Genomic DNA, 16362 nt, shown 5'->3' with positions numbered 1-16362 from the left:
TTAAGGGTTTTGAATCATGGTGATTAAGGAATGATTTTTTTTTTAAAGAGCTATTGCACTGGGGGTCTCAAGTTTAATGGCTCTGTTTTAGTGCACTGCATAGGATTTAGACTTTCTTCTTTTACCAAGTGATTTAGCACATATTCTCCAAATGTTAATAGTGGGGGATAAGCCGGCCAGAAGCTACACTTTACTGCAGAATATGTAGATCTACTCTTATTTTGACTCTCATACATGCTTTGTAAATGTGTGCCCCCTCGTGAAAAAAAATGCCTCCCCCCCCCATTTCATTCGTTCTGGAGCCGACCCTGCCCCTCAGGAGATATTAACCCTTGATTCCATAAAGATAAAGGAGTTCCACTGTGACCATGTCTTCTAGCGTTAACATATATGTAAAAAATGAAACGATCTTACCGGAATCTATGCCATCGAATAGAAACACGGTCCTTCAAGTGTGACAGACAGTAGCACCGCTTCTGACATGGACTTGAGTAAGGAAAAGCAGGCAGCTAAACTTGTTAACTCCGATTGCTTAGTAGCTGTAAATATGAGTCTGGATGGGTTCGCAGAAAAACTCTCCCTGCATCTCCAGATTCTATCTTTCATCAATGCTCTCACTGAGAGACTGACAAGACTACTTAAAACACCAGTCCCATATCGAAGGGTAGATACCCTTTCTAAGGAACTACTCCGACACTTCTCTGCCAACCTCCTGTAACGAAAGGCAAAGAATGACTGGGGGATGAGGGAAGTGGGGGATTTACTATTGAGACAAATAAAGGGCACTTTCATTCATGAAGTATAAGATACCTCATGTAGAAAGCTCCTTTATTTGATTCAATCGATCGCCACTCTTAGCTCCTACAGCAGCCCAAGGCTAAAAAAATATTTGGCGGTAAATCCAGCTTGGTGCCCATGGGAGCCGGATTTACCGCACAGCTATTGGCTAAGAGGTGAAAACATCACCTCTTAGCCCAAAAATGTTTTAGCCTTGCGCTGCTGTAGGAGCTAAGAGCGGCGATTGATTGAATAAAATAAAGGAGCTTTCTACATGAAGTATCTTGTATGAAAGTGCCCTTTATTTGTTTCAATAGTAAATCCTAGTGCTTGTAAAACGCTAGGATTTACTTTCACTTTAAGCCTTTGGCTGGGGTGTCTTTGCCTCCTCCTGGTGGCCAGGTTCAGTATTTCCCACAAGTAAGGAATGCAGCTGTGGACTCTCCCTGTATTAAGAAGGAAATATTAATATAATCGTGTTAGTTATGCAAAACTGGGGAATTGGTAATAAAAGGGATTATCTTTTTAAACAATAAAAATTCTGGATTCTATCCTCTGTTTTTCATCCAACCCAAAATAAATCTAAAACTGCCTTATATCACTGCGACAAGCAACCCCAAACCTTATGTCTGCTCCCTCAACCTGTCAACTGTGAGCTCTTCGGAGCAGGGCCCTCCTCCTCCTGTACTAGATGTGTTTAGTCTTATGTTTTTGTATCTCACAAATCCTTGTCATTGTATACCCCCATATCTGTACCCAGTGCTATGGAATTCTATAAATATCAAACTGTTCTCTTGGCCTCCCCTGTGTTGAAAAGCATACCTAGGTAGGTTCAAGAGCAGCAATGCACTACTGGGAGCTTGCTGGTGATTGGTGGCTACATTAATTTGGTTCTCACCATTGGCTCACAAAATGTGTTCAGCTAGGACCCAGTAGTGCATTACTTGACATGTTTTAAAATCAGGTCCGGAATATAAGCAATATTTTAGATGGACTTTAATTGATAACTTCTAATGAACATGCGCTGTAACTTACTTTTTAATCTAGCCGTGCAATTCAAATACCCGCGCTCCGAACACCCATTTCAAAACTCATCATTTTTGTGAGCTAACGGTTTGAACTGTTCTCCAATTGGTGCTCTAGCTCTACAGCACTTTTTTTTTTAAGTTAGAGCGCTGATTGGAGAACAGTTCAAACCGTAAGTTCACAAAAATATGAGTTTTGATGTGGGTGGCCTGTGCATGGGGTATTAGAATGGCACGGCTAGATTAAAAAGTAAATTACAGCGCATCTTCATTAAAAGTGATCAATTAAAGTCCCATATAAAATATTGCTTAGATTCCGGACCTGATTTTAAAATATGTAACGTTTACCATCACTTTAATGTTAGAGCATTTTTTATTGCACTATTGTTTGCATATAAAACATTAGAGCATTTTCATTTTGTACATTTATGTCGCTTAAATACAGAGAAGTAACTGGGGAGAAAAAAAATCAAACACTTTCATACATAAGACAATTAGCAAAGATGCAATGTAATAATTAATCTATTAGTGTTTGCATGTTCTGTTCCTATCTAAGAAGAACTTATGTTGGTCACACAAAGTACTTCTATTTACACCTCACAATAACCATGAAAATCCATAAAACCCAATTTAGATCTGCAGTTGTGACCAGTATTTAAAAGACAATACTAGATAGCATCAAACTGATCTATTGATATAGTTTTCTCACCTCTGATTCACAAAAGGTGTTGAAAGCTCCGAGATTAATCGAAAATTGGCAAAATATGGTAGTACACCACGATTCTGAAAAGAAAAAAAAAGCAAGACTCCTGGGACAACAATGTATTGTAATTAGAGAGAGATACAGAGAAATCAGTACTGCAGGGGCAAGAAAGAATAGTAAATATAGAGTACGCGGAGGTAAATACAAATATAGTATAAATATGGAATCCAATACATATCAGGGTTCCAGTATAAATCAAACATATAAAGCCAAACAGACATCAGAAATACACAGACCAGAATGCAATGCAGGAAATAGCACCAGAGAAATCAGAACTACAGAGCAGATAATGTATTATGAATATCAGGTCCAAGGCCCCATAATTAATTGCAAGCACAGAAAGAGATATCATTAGGACTTACACATGCCAGAATGTAGATCAAATATAAAGCAAGAGTGATCCGGGGTAATAAGCAAGCAGACAACAGTAAAATCTAGGGCCAAAGTGGGGCCGGGACTACAGAGTTCATAACACATTGTAAATACAGCAGAATATGTACTTACATAAACTGAATGTCCATGAAATCTTCCAAGGCAGCACATACAGAGAGATAGGCCATGTCTGCTACAATGAGCACTAAAATAATGACCCAGTAACTTCTCACTTTAATAAAATAATAGTGCTGATCTAACCTGTCCATCACCAACTTCTTGTAAATCAACTGAACAGTATGCCTTATTCAGAAGGATATAGTAGACTTCTAACCTATCGTTGATACAAGACAAACAGGCAGAAAAACTAATATTTGTTAGCATCCTGTACGGGTTCTTCTCTTTGTCACGGGACGATTGTGTAAAAATATGCAGAGCTACATTTTAATAACAATGGAAAAATATAGCTGAATTACAGCAACATTCTGAAGGCAGAATGAATAGCTACAGGATGAAAAGCAAAAAAAACTACTTGATAGCGCCAAATGAGGAAACATCAATTTAGTAAGGTTCCAGTTAAGGAACTGCTAGTGCTTCAATCAATGTATCTCTTCTTTAGGTTAGCTTTATTGATGGCTCTGTCTAAAAATGTCTTAGCAATTGGTACTATATCTTCCTGAACTAAAAAAAGAAATGCAAATTTCTGTACCTTAGAATCACAAAACAAGAAGTAAAAATGTATGAGAACTTAATCTACCATAAATAATTCAGGCATCTACTACTTCTGGAGCATAGAAACAGTGAATGGAGACATAGGCACTTAGATTTCCTTCTTGCAACATTAACATCTACCTGAGCTACTGCCCAACTGACTTCTGAAGTATACAGCTAAAACAAAAAGATTTACCAATTGCAAATCATTACCATCAAACTCTCAACCTTTACTTTTGTGACCATTGAGTAAGGCTAGGCAAGTCAAACTGGATCCTTCCAAATTTGATTTTGGATTCTCTCATGGTTCAAGTTCTTCTGCTCAAAGTAAATATCTAAATATCAAGCAAGTCACTAGGTTGAACTTACCCTATGGAAATTCAACAATCCATGTAAATAGTGATACTGATTACCTCTTCCATTCCTGGTCATGTGTCATATGAAGGGGCTACATTCTCAGATCTTTGACTGGTTTCTCAGATCATCATTCCTAGAAAGACCTGTTTATACATATTTAACCTCTAGTGTAATCACACTGATGGTGCTCTTTGATGTTCAATCTGGAGAAATGTTGTGACAGCATAGTCCTGAGCTAGCAAGCAACCACTATGGTTGTCAGCCAAAATAATTTGGTGCCAGGAATATCTGGGAACGCATTTACATATGCTCGAAATGAAAGCAGCAGAAACATTAGGATGATATTCTTACAAATCTGAGGTACTAAAGACATCTTTGCTTTGTATTCCAATGCAACCTCAAGACCTCTGGAGGGTGAGTCCTCAATCAATCACCTGAAAAGTGATAGTGTACAAGTCCTATGTAGAAAGGACACAACACACAAAATCAGTATACTTGGGTATCTGGTACTGCACTGCCAAAGTACTTGGCATTTCATTGAAAGGCAGATCCTTAGTCACTTTGAGTGCCTTCTTAAACCGCAGCTGGCTGCTTTTTTCTGACAGGCATACCAATATAAAATCTAATACAGAAAAAATAAATTAAGGGAATTGTTGCATTTATTGGACAATCTGGGCTATGCGAGTGAGTCAGCAAATAACTTAATGATCTGCTCACACAAATAGAAGCTACTGCAGATTTCAAAGAGCTGTCATCAACTAGAAATTCTAACTTCTGGAGGGTGATTGTTTTCTAATTGTTACATCTCATATGCCTTTGAGAAGAAATACTCAATTGCAACACTACCAAAAGGGAAAGGGACGTCAGTGTTAGAATATTCAGAGGAAGTGATGCCTTTCAATATTTGAAAGATTCTATTTACTCTTCTACACAGTCAGTCGTCTGTAAAACAAATAAACACTCCTTTCAATAATAATAATAATAATAATAAAAAAAAAAAATCTTAAAAGCAGGTGAAGACAATACAGAACAGGAAGGTTACATAGCACACAGCACCAAAGGCTACAACAGACCACTGTTGTGCACAAGCACTTTACAAGACTCATCTACAAGAAACCAATGTGAAAGACCACTTGTGCCATTAGTGTCTAGATAGAAACATTCTTATTTTACATTTCTAAGGGATAAACCCCTCATTTCTGCATCTAGTCTACATAAGGTTGTACGAAAAGTAAAAAAGTACAGAGGGGGCACTCTTTTTATTTTGGGTATGATTTGTTTTTCCTGGCAAGGCATTCCCTATATGAGTGTACTGCCTGAAAGCCAATAAGGAAATAGGAGCAGTATGCACAAATCTAAGCCAAGGATCAGAATTACATGGACCGTAATGCAATGCAAACATATAACCATAAGCTCAGAACAACAAGGACAGAAAGCCAAGGAAAGAATGTGATTGGACACTCAGAAAGCATTGCAGACAGAGCTCACAAGATCAGGGCCATATAGGCTCAACTGTATTGCAAATAGACCAGAGAGCATTGCTTAAACAAAGAAAGATCAGTGTTACATTGACCAGATATACAGCCACGGAGAGTGAAACTAAATAAGCCAGAATGATTGTAAAGAAGCTTAAGATATCAGGGCTACATAGATCATATTATAATTGTATCATGTACCAGCACATATCCATATGCATACAGCACTGCGATGTGATGACAAACTATATAAGGATCTTTCATCACTTTCCAGAAGCGAGCGAGAAGCAGCAAGTCTAGAATAAGGAAAACACAGGATTATTACTATTTTATATAAACAGATCAACCATAATATATAGGGCATGTACATTATCTAGCCTGTGGTTTATCAATTCCAGTCCCCAGGGCACACCAACAGGCCAGATTTTCAGGATATCTAAACTAGAGCACACATTAAATAATTAGCTGATTAGTAACCTATAGAGGTGTGTATTTGGAAGTTTTGTTCACTGCCGATTGGGGAAGTAGGAGGCTGCTTTCAATATTCATCTGTTTTCGGGGACGAATATCCTCTTGTGCAAGTGAAACATACTAAGATCTGGATTTGCACAGATCTTATTGTGTTTCACTTGCACAAGAGGATATTCGTTCCCTGAAAAGAGCCGAAAACTAAAAGCAGCCACCTAGTTCCGCATTCGGCAGTGAAAAAAACTGCCGAATGCATATCTCTAGTAACCTGCTCTCACACAAGGTAATTCTGAAAATCCACTCTGTTAGTTTGCCCTGAGGAATGGCATTATGAAATGATAAAACATTTCCTTTTAATGATGCCTTATTTCTAGGTCTAATTTGCACTGTTAATGGTTTAGTCCTTTGTTGCTTTGCTTATTTATATTATTTCCTTATTTATAAAATGCATTCAAGTTCAAAAAGAAATATAAATTGTGATATACTACCAGGTATACATGGGTGGATAAGATCTAACACATTTGATGAGATTTTAATGTCTCTGCCCCTTTCTATACCTCACCATTCCTCTGCCCCTTTCTATACTGAACCATTTCTGTGACCCTTTCTATACCTCACCAATCTTCTCCCCCTTTCTTTACCGCACCATTCCTCTGCCCCTTTCTATACCACACCATTCCTCTCTCCCCCTTTCAATACTGCACCATTCTTCTGCCTCTTTCTATACCACACCATTCCTCTCTCCCCCTTTCAATACTGCACCATTCTTCTGCCTCTTTCTATACCACACCATTCCTCTCTGCCCCGTTCTATTCTTCACCATTTCTCTGCCCCTTTCTATACTTCACCATTTCTCTGCCCCTTTCTATACCTCACCATTCTTCTGCCTCTTTCTATACCGCACCACTTCTGTGCCCCTTTCTATACCTCACCATTTCTCTGCCCCTTTCTAGACCGCTCCATTTCTCTGCCCCTTTCTAGACCGCACCATTTCTCTGCCCCTTTCTAGACCGCACCATTTCTCTGCCCCTTTCTAGACCGCAACATTTCTCTGCCCCTTTATAGACTGCACTATTTCTCTGCCCCTTTATAGAATACACCATTTCACTGCCCCTTTTTAGACAGCCCCATTCCTCTGCCCCTTTCTAGACCGCACCATTTCTCTGCCCCTTTCTTTACCGCACCATTTCTCTGCCCCTTTCTTTACCGCACCATTTATCTGCCCCTTTCTTTACCGCACCATTTCTCTGCCCCTTTCTATACCACACCATTTCTCTGCCCCTTTCTATACCACACCATTTCTCTGCCCCTTTCTAGACAGCACCATTTCTCTGCCCCTTTCTATACCACACCATTTCTCTGCCCCATTCTAGACCGCACCATTTCTCTGCTCCTTACTATACCACACCTTTTCTGTGCCCCTTTCTATACCACACCATTTCTCTGCCCCATTCTAGACCGCACCATTTCTCTGCTCCTTACTATACCACACCTTTTCTGTGCCCCTTTCTATACCACACCATTTCTCTGCCCCTTTCTAGACAGCACCATTTCTCTGCCCCGTTCTAGACCGCACCATTTCTGTGCCCCTTTCTATGCCGCACCATTTCTCTGCCCCGTTCTAGACCGCACCATTTCTCTGCTCCTTACTATACCTAACCATTTCTGTGCCCCTTTCTAGACCGCACCATTTCTCTGCCCTTTCAAGACCACACCATTTCTCTGCCGCTTTCTGGACTGCCCCATTTCTCTGCCCCTTACTATACCATACCATTTCTCTGCCCCTTTCTAGACTGCACCATTTCTGCGCCCCTTTCTATACTGCACCATTTATGTGCACGTCTTGCGGTTTTCTCCTTCTCTGTCTATTCCTCTATCTGTATGTCTCTCAGTCATTCGTTCTCTCTGCCTATTTCTTACCCTCTCCCCTTTCCTTGTGTATTTATTTTCCTTTGCAGTTTTCCTTATTTATGTAGCTTATTTTAGGCTCTTTGCTCTATGTTTTTCAGCCTCATGTCATGCTTGCGTTTACTTGCCCTGCTAATTTACCAGTTTCTGCCTGTAATGTCTGCTTCCCAGCCTAGACTTAATTTTCTCTATGGACAGCCCTTTATTACTACAGTTGTGAAGTGAAGGATTACTGGATTGTGTACAGACTCATTAGAGGTCTGATGTGTTTATCATATAGATATAAAACCTTAGGGGTATCCTTGCCAAATCATAGGAACCATTTAGTCACAACTACAACTGTACTTCTATTTGCTAATTTGTCTGTTTATTCTATTTTTAGAATATGATTAAGGCATGAAAAAGGCTGAAATGCGTAAGACATTATTTGAGTCTGTTCTTTAGAAGCATTTTTTTTCTCCATGTGAGTCCTTGATCTTGTTCGTTTGTGTATTCTACAAATTATATATATATATATATATATATATATATATATATATATATATATATATATATATATATATATATATATATATATATATATATATATATATATATATATATATATATATATATATATGTCTTTGTCAAGCTCCTAAAAAGTGTGTGGATGGCCCAACACTTTTCTTTCTGACTATTTTTTCAGTTATACATTGTAGTATAAAGTTTATCAGAGAAACACCCTGTTAAAATAACTGACATAGATTTCCAGATACCAAGTACAATGAGTAGTCATCAAGTATGTGCCCACAGATTCTATCCAAGAGCGCCCTCTTGTGTTGTATGAATATAATAACCAAAAGCAAATTATATGGCATATGAAGCAAATATAATCAATAAATGTATTTGGTTACATTTTGAATTAATTTTTTATTTATAGAAATATTATTAGAATAAGCTTATTTCTGCCTGCAGACAATGTCACAATACATTCCACTTGTTTCTCACACCTAATTATTTTTGTTTATGAGAGACTGTAGTAATTAATCTATAGATACTAAACAAGGGATCATTTTGCTTAATGCTTTTATGGATATATATTAAAAAAAAAGTAAAGAAAATTTATTTAAGTATTAAATTCAAATTAATTCTCTTTCTTGCTCATTATTAAAAAGTGGAAGTTACACATTAAGACGGTTTAGAAAAAGTGCTAGAACAATTAACATAGTACGAAAAAAAATTAGACATATACATGAAAAACAGGAATATTATGAAATAATATCCATAATAAAAAGAGACAATGCATTCGGGAAGCAAACCTCCCAATTGTCCCACAGTTTGTTTCACTATCCCTATTTCTTCTACGAGGAACTAGGGAACATTCTAGGATTGTCCAAGTTTCACCCATATATCCATGCCTGGATCCCATAGACAGATTTTGCTCTGTCTGGCACCCCTGCAGATCTGGTTCCAAAGCCAGGCACAATTTTGTCAAATATTGGGAGTTATGAAGAAGTAATAGTGACAATATTCTATGTTGGCAGAAACATTTTAAGCGCACTGTGAATGCAGTATCAATATGGCACAGTGTTTTTAAGCAACTCAGTCTGATATGTTCCTGAATCCATATTATTCTGGAGTTGTGGAGAGTGCAGGGAAATGTGAAAATCTGAGCTTTCTAAGTTTGAGAGAGAACCTAAATTTTAACTTTAAAAAGGTTTTTAATATTTATCATTCAATTTCCCGCCTTTTAAATAAAGAAACATTAAATAATGCTTTTTACGCATTCAATAGTATGTGTATTATAATAGTTTTCTCAGTTGGTTAGTACCTTTTCTGGTGCTTGCCCACACACCACCATCAGTCACCCCCTAATATCAAAGCCATACTGTCCCAGACAGTGGAACAAGAGCACACTCACTGTGCCGTCTTAGTCAAGAATAAATGTTGCTTTAAATGTGTGTATACATACATGGTACAGTTAAAGGGATAGGAATGTACTTTGTTCTTTTGGTATCCTTGGTTGAAAAGCCCATGTACACATCTCCAGCAGTAGCAATGCAGTACTAGAAGCTAGCTGGTGACTGTTGGCTACACACACACATGTCTTTTGTCATTGGCACACCATTGCATTGCTAGCTTGGAGCTGCATTTAACTATGTGTTTAACCCTTTTGCAGTGGTTATACACATAATTATATGCACACAATAGTGCAATAATAAAATTCTGTAACATATGAGGGCATTTTCTTTTTGTACTTTTATCCCCCTGCAACAATCTGCTTACAAGCATTTAAAAAATAATAATAATTTTGAAACAGTTAAAGAGTTTAATATAGCAGACAAATCCAGGGATACACCCCTCAAAGGGCCTGGTGGCATTCATGTTCCTGGTTAGTTAGATAGGCTATGCCCACCGTTTTCTGGAATTGCTACACTGGGTTAGTTTATATTCATTGTAGGAGGTCCATGCATACAGAATACCATAAAGGAAAGAAAACACATTTTCTCCTCCAAGATGTAGTGGTATGTACATAACCCATGTACTCAAAACTGTAAATCCTGAAATGGATAAACCAAAGCCTCCACCTTAAAAAATATCTCCAAAATTCACCAAATTCCTCACACAAGACACAACTAAGATTTTAATCCACTCTCTCATTATTTCCCACCTTTACTATTGCAACTCCATCCTACCTGGCCTCCCTAGCTCCCTTACAATCCATAATAAATGCCTCTGCCAGGCTGATTTTCCTTACACGTCGCACCTCACTTGCTGCACCTCTCTGCCAATCCCTTCACTGGCTTCCTGACTCTGACATTCAAAGCTCTCAATAACACTGTCCCCCCTATATCTCCATCTTCATCTCCAGATACTCTCCCTCCACTTCCTTCTACTCATGACCTCCTTCTCTCCTCCTCTCTTGTTACCTCCTCACATTCCAGTCTACAAGATTGTTCCAGATTGGCCCCTATCTTGTGGAACTCTCTGCCTCGCTCCTCAAGACTCTCCCCTAGTTTTCAAACTTTCAATCGCTCTTTAAAGCTCTACTGTTCAGGGATGCAGACAATATACACTAACATTTTCTTATCTTAGTTCCTCTCCTCCTTTTGTCATCCCCATGAACCCCCTTAGCATGTAAGCCTACAAGCCTAATTAATTTGTAGATCACCTTCAAGAGAACAGACTTACAACAGTGCAACTGTTGACAAGGCCCTCTATCCCTTTGTCTCTCATAATTGTTAGAGTGAGTTGGTAGTTAGGCAGTTTTTATACCACATAGCTGACAAGGGCATTACAAATATAATATATTCCTACCTGATAAATTAATTTCATGGTAGTAAGAGTCCACAATCTATTACTCATGGGATTTATACTTTAGACAACTAGGACACTAGGAGGAGGGAAAGATCCCAAAACTCCAAGAGCCCTTAAAACCCCTTCCACCTTACTGTAAACTTGTCTCACATAAAGCCAGGCTAGAAAAGAAGATGATAGGAAAAGAAAACTAGAGCAACAAAAAGGAGGTGCACACTCAAACTGCTGCCAGAAGAAAAACAAAAAAACAATCACAATAGAAAAAAATTGTGCGGGGGCTCATAGACTTTCACAACCAAGAAAAAAACAAATTTATCTGGTAAGCATAAATTATCATTTCTTTCATAACAGTGATGAGAGTCCACGATCCATTACTCCTGGGAACTAACACGCAAGATTTGAAGTCCACAAGTAATCTGGGTGGGACCAGACTTATACTATACCAAAAACATTGGATGATTTTGAGCAATGATACTTTTTTATTGGACTAACTATAAATGTATAAGATGACAAGCTTTTGGAAGAATGTCTTCCTTTTTCAAGTCTAAGGCAATACTGACCAATTTGATGGAATTTACAGATTATATCTTAAAACATAGGATGGCTAAAAAGTCAGAAAGTGTTACTACAGAGGTCTGAATGCAGGGGGAGGAGGGGGTGTCGTAATAATCATGAGCGGGGTTTAGGAGAGAGGCAGACAGTGTCAGTAAAGGATAACAGACAGGGGAAATATATATCTGTCTGCCAGAATACATTTTGCATATAATTAGGGTGTTTTTATGCATTCTAATGAAAAAACTAAACTTTTCTGTAGTGTAGCTGCCCCCCCTCAATGACCTACCACCTACCCCCCTCCCAGATCGCTTAGATCCAATTTCCCCCCCATCCTCTCTCCCTCCTTAGTTACATAGTGTAGGGTTTTTTGTACAACGTACCCTGTACGTCGTTGGTCCTTAAGGGGTTAAAGAGGTACATGCAAACAAACTGACAGATTTTAAGTTTTGGGGCATCTATAAAAATCAGAAAAAATTGGAGAGGAGGGAATTGTGAACATCAACTATTACAAAAAGAAGGTAGAATTTATATACACTTTAGATACATTACAACCCAATGGACTCAATTTAGAATTAGACTTGTCATTTCTTATCTAATATGTGTATATATATATATATATATATATATATATATATATATATATATATATATATATATATATTTGCAGATAGCGCTTCTCTCTTCGTATGCAAATTAAATTAATATGACCCTAGGGAGGTCTCCCTATGGGTGATGGGGGAAACCAGACGTGGACTCCTTGCGCAGTGTGCTTAGAGGAATGTGGCTGCACCTCACTGACGAGGTCCATAGAAGGCCGAGATGATTATCTGGGGTTGTCATGTTCCTTGTTCAGGGGAGAATTGCCTGGTATTTCGGGCTGGACTGACCTTACTTGGCGGGATCAGACTGATATACTACAGGAAAGTGAAAAGCACACTGGTCTAAAAGAGGCTGCTCCTGGGTGGTAAATCGCCATAGAACTAGTTGATGAGCTGTTGTTCGTTCCTGGTAGAGCACTTCTCTCTTCGCATGCAAATTAATATGACCCTAGGGAGGTCTCCCTATGGGTGATGGGGGAAACCAGACGTGGACTCCTTGCCCAGTGTGCTTAGAGGAATGTGGCTGCACCTCATTGACGAGGCCCATAGGAGGCCGAAACGATCGTCTGGGGTTGTCATGTTCCTTGTTCAGGGGAGAATTGCCTGGTATTTCAGGGCTGGACTGACCTTACTTGGCGGGATCAGACTGATATACTACAGGAAAGTTTTCCTCTGTGAAAAGAGCACTGGTCTAAAAGAGGCTGCTTCTGGGTGGTAAATAGCCATAGAACTAGCTGTTGTTCGTTCCTGGTAGAGCGCTTCGCTCTTTTCATGCAAATATATATTCAGACACACATTTATATATATATATATATATATATATATATATATATATATATATATATATATATATATATACACATACACATATACACATATACACATACACAAACACACAGGTACAGCATGAAATACCAAACATTTTATAATTTTGCGGTTTCTTAAAAGATTTTTATATATTTTTAATATACATTTATTTTATATACATATTTTAATGTTAATATAATGAGTACTTTTGTATGTTAATTGTATCACATTTGAAACATAGAATACTGCTATTTCCTTAATATATTACTTTTAAAATTGTTTTAAAATATAACACGTATCTACTTAATATGTAAATTGTTAGATCCACCGTTTAACATTCCACCTTAAATAGAAAGGGGTGTTGAAAAGAAATCCAGCCCAATCAAGATCCATGAATGTTAGGGCCAACGGGAGACAACTAAAACCTATAAAGGAACAGGAAACAACACTTGGAGTATCTTAATAAAGCCCATTGCGAGTGAAACGCCTAGAAAATACTCCCGAAAACAGGCAACTCACCTCTGAACAACTTGCACCTATCTGCATATCTTTGCACACTTCTGCACCTCTGCACCTGGACTAATTTGCTGATAAGCATTTCCATTTGGAAACAAATACCTGAACTCACTGGCCGTAAAGCACTTCTACCTGTAAGAAAGTGAGACAGAAGAGCAACTTGGATCAAACACCTGTGTACTCCTAGGAGTGGAGACAGGTAACTTTTTTGAGACCTTAAAAACGTGTATAACACGTATATACACCTATCATAACTACAGAGGAGGAATAATTGCAACGGCAATAAAAATACACTTTGCCACACTGGAAATAAAGTAACCGGTATACTCAGAGTGACTTATCACATACAGTTACACTGGACAGCCAATCACGTACCGGCTATCACCAGACCACAAAGAGGCTGAATCTTGCACATAAACCACAAATTGAGCACCTTAAAACTAACTCTGCTACAACCGACAATTGCATTTGCACATATAATAATACGGACAAATTATTTTTCATACTATTATAAGGTACCTATAAACTAATCAAAGATATCTACTTACTACTTATTATATAGGGAGACGTCCCTATTTCTCATGAGAAACTTTTTATTGAAAAACCACATAGCAGAATTGTTTTTATAATAAATTATATTTATATAGATTTAACCTTCCATACCGCATAGTGATATTTATTGATCCATACACCAATATCCAGATAATAACTTTATACTTATTAGATTAAGATCGATGTTGAGATATAGTGATTCACAATCTTTCTATCTACACATATGCACTAAGAATTTTCTACCTCAGATTAATATATTTAACCCTGTTTTTAACATATCCCCCAATGCCTAGTGATTTTTATATATATATATATATATATATATATATATATATATATATATATATATATATATATATATATATATATATATATATATATATATATATATATATATATATATATATATATATATATATATATACACACATACATACATACATATATATATATATATATACACACACACACACACACTCAGTATATATACATATTGTTATATTATTATATATATATTGTAACAAAGATTATACCGCACAGAACACGGAAAGGAAACAAGGTAACAGGTCCTTCGCTGGGAACACACACTATGCACAAGCCTTGGTTAAAACGTAAACGGTTTATTCAATATCCCTGAAAACAGTAGAGACAAACTCACAGTGAAGCAAAAGGTGCAATAGACACATCACCTGACGCATTTCACGGCCTCCTGGCGCTTTCTCAAAAATGATTTGGGAACTAGGTGTGCTCTGACTTTTCAAGTCTTACAGAACCGCCCCCAAAGCATCAAGAAAAAAATAATACCCCTACAAACCCATGAAAAATATAACAAGTTGGATGCAGAGCTTGGTAAACACTTGGATGATTTAGAACAAGACCCAACCACAAGTAACAACAAAATGCTCAGGGATGAGCAAGATTATTCCCTGAATGTGGTCTATAATTGGAACACTTCAACATACACACAGAAAGACCACGGTGCAAAAACTGGGAAAAATAACAAGGGGAAACATAAGAACAAAGGCAAACAACAGAAAGAGAAAAAAGTCAACTTCTCTGGTTCCAATTTCTCAGTTCGGAGTAACCTAGCGTCTACACCTATCTCAAGTTCAACTGATAATTCCATCCCTTTAAATACTGAGAGTCAAGAATATACCTTACAACTAAAAATTTCAAACAGGCAAAATGGGAATGAATTGTCTAGTCCTATTGGTAATACTGAGACACAGGAAAACCAACTGCCAAAAAAGTAAAAAAAGCCACAAACAAGAAACAGGAAGAAAGCGCCCACAGCGAGATACGTACAGTAGTGAATTTATCTACATAACCACTACAGAAATATGAAATTGAAGTCTTGGAAAAAGGCTTGGGATTTGCCCCATCTACTAACTTTGATTTATTTCGCACTATCACAAATGTAAACAGGTTTGTGAGAAAGTTGGTGATTAAAAAAAGACTTTAAGCGAATACAAACTATGGAGAGCTCACAAGTGCAACTATCCAATATGACAAAAACTAATGAAACTTTACTGTCTAATCAATCTCAAACAATTTTGGCTAGTAATGATGTGTATATTAATTTAGCAGATGCCCAAACTGAACAGGTTTTAGAACAACGTATGTGTCAGATAGGGCTATTTTGGATACAAGCAGCCATAAAGAAACATCTTAAAAATAAAAGAACTTTTTATCCAATACAGTCACACAATAACTATATAGACATGTTTCAAGAGAAAACATAGAGATCTAGTAGATATACATCACAAGATTCATAACAGCAAAAATGATAAAACAAAGTATAAATGTAACCTTACTTATAAACAGAAATTAGCACTAAAAAGCAATCCTAATATCACCATTACCCCAGCTGATAAGGGAGGCTCCATAAAATTGTGTGAGTACCTATACAATGACTAACCAGTAATGCCCAATTTTCACTTGGTACTAAAAATCCATAAGACCCCAGTGTCCCCCCCAGGACGGCCTATAGTATCGGGGATTGGTTCCCTAGGAGAACACCTAGGAGAGTGGCTAGATAACATTCTTCAGCCATTTGTGGAGACTATCCCTAGTTATGTTAAGGATAGAAGGTGTGTATATATTAAAGTAAACACTAGGGTGGGTGGTGGGAGGATTGGAGGGCTAGTGCTTGTAAATCTGGAGTCTGATGTTAGTTGTGA

At 37.6% G+C, this 16362-nt stretch overlaps 1 protein-coding gene across 2 annotated transcripts in view; it reads right to left on the bottom strand.

The window, feature by feature from the left end:
- Positions 1–16362, bottom strand: part of LOC128663505 (TLC domain-containing protein 4-A) — an 87305-nt gene that overhangs the window by 22756 nt on the left and 48187 nt on the right. For both annotated transcript variants that reach the window (XM_053717860.1, XM_053717859.1), the window contains exons 5-6: positions 5682–5776; positions 2512–2585 (exon numbers count right to left, since the gene is read on the bottom strand). In XM_053717860.1, coding sequence (XP_053573835.1) covers positions 2512–2585; positions 5682–5776 — 169 coding nt within the window. The remainder of the gene's footprint in view (positions 1–2511; positions 2586–5681; positions 5777–16362) is intronic.

This window comes from Bombina bombina, chromosome 6 (genome assembly GCF_027579735.1).
Source record: "Bombina bombina isolate aBomBom1 chromosome 6, aBomBom1.pri, whole genome shotgun sequence".
Taxonomy (NCBI): domain Eukaryota; kingdom Metazoa; phylum Chordata; class Amphibia; order Anura; family Bombinatoridae; genus Bombina; species Bombina bombina.
Note: the sequence above shows the minus strand (reverse complement) of the source record. Positions and strands in the feature narration are given on the sequence as shown.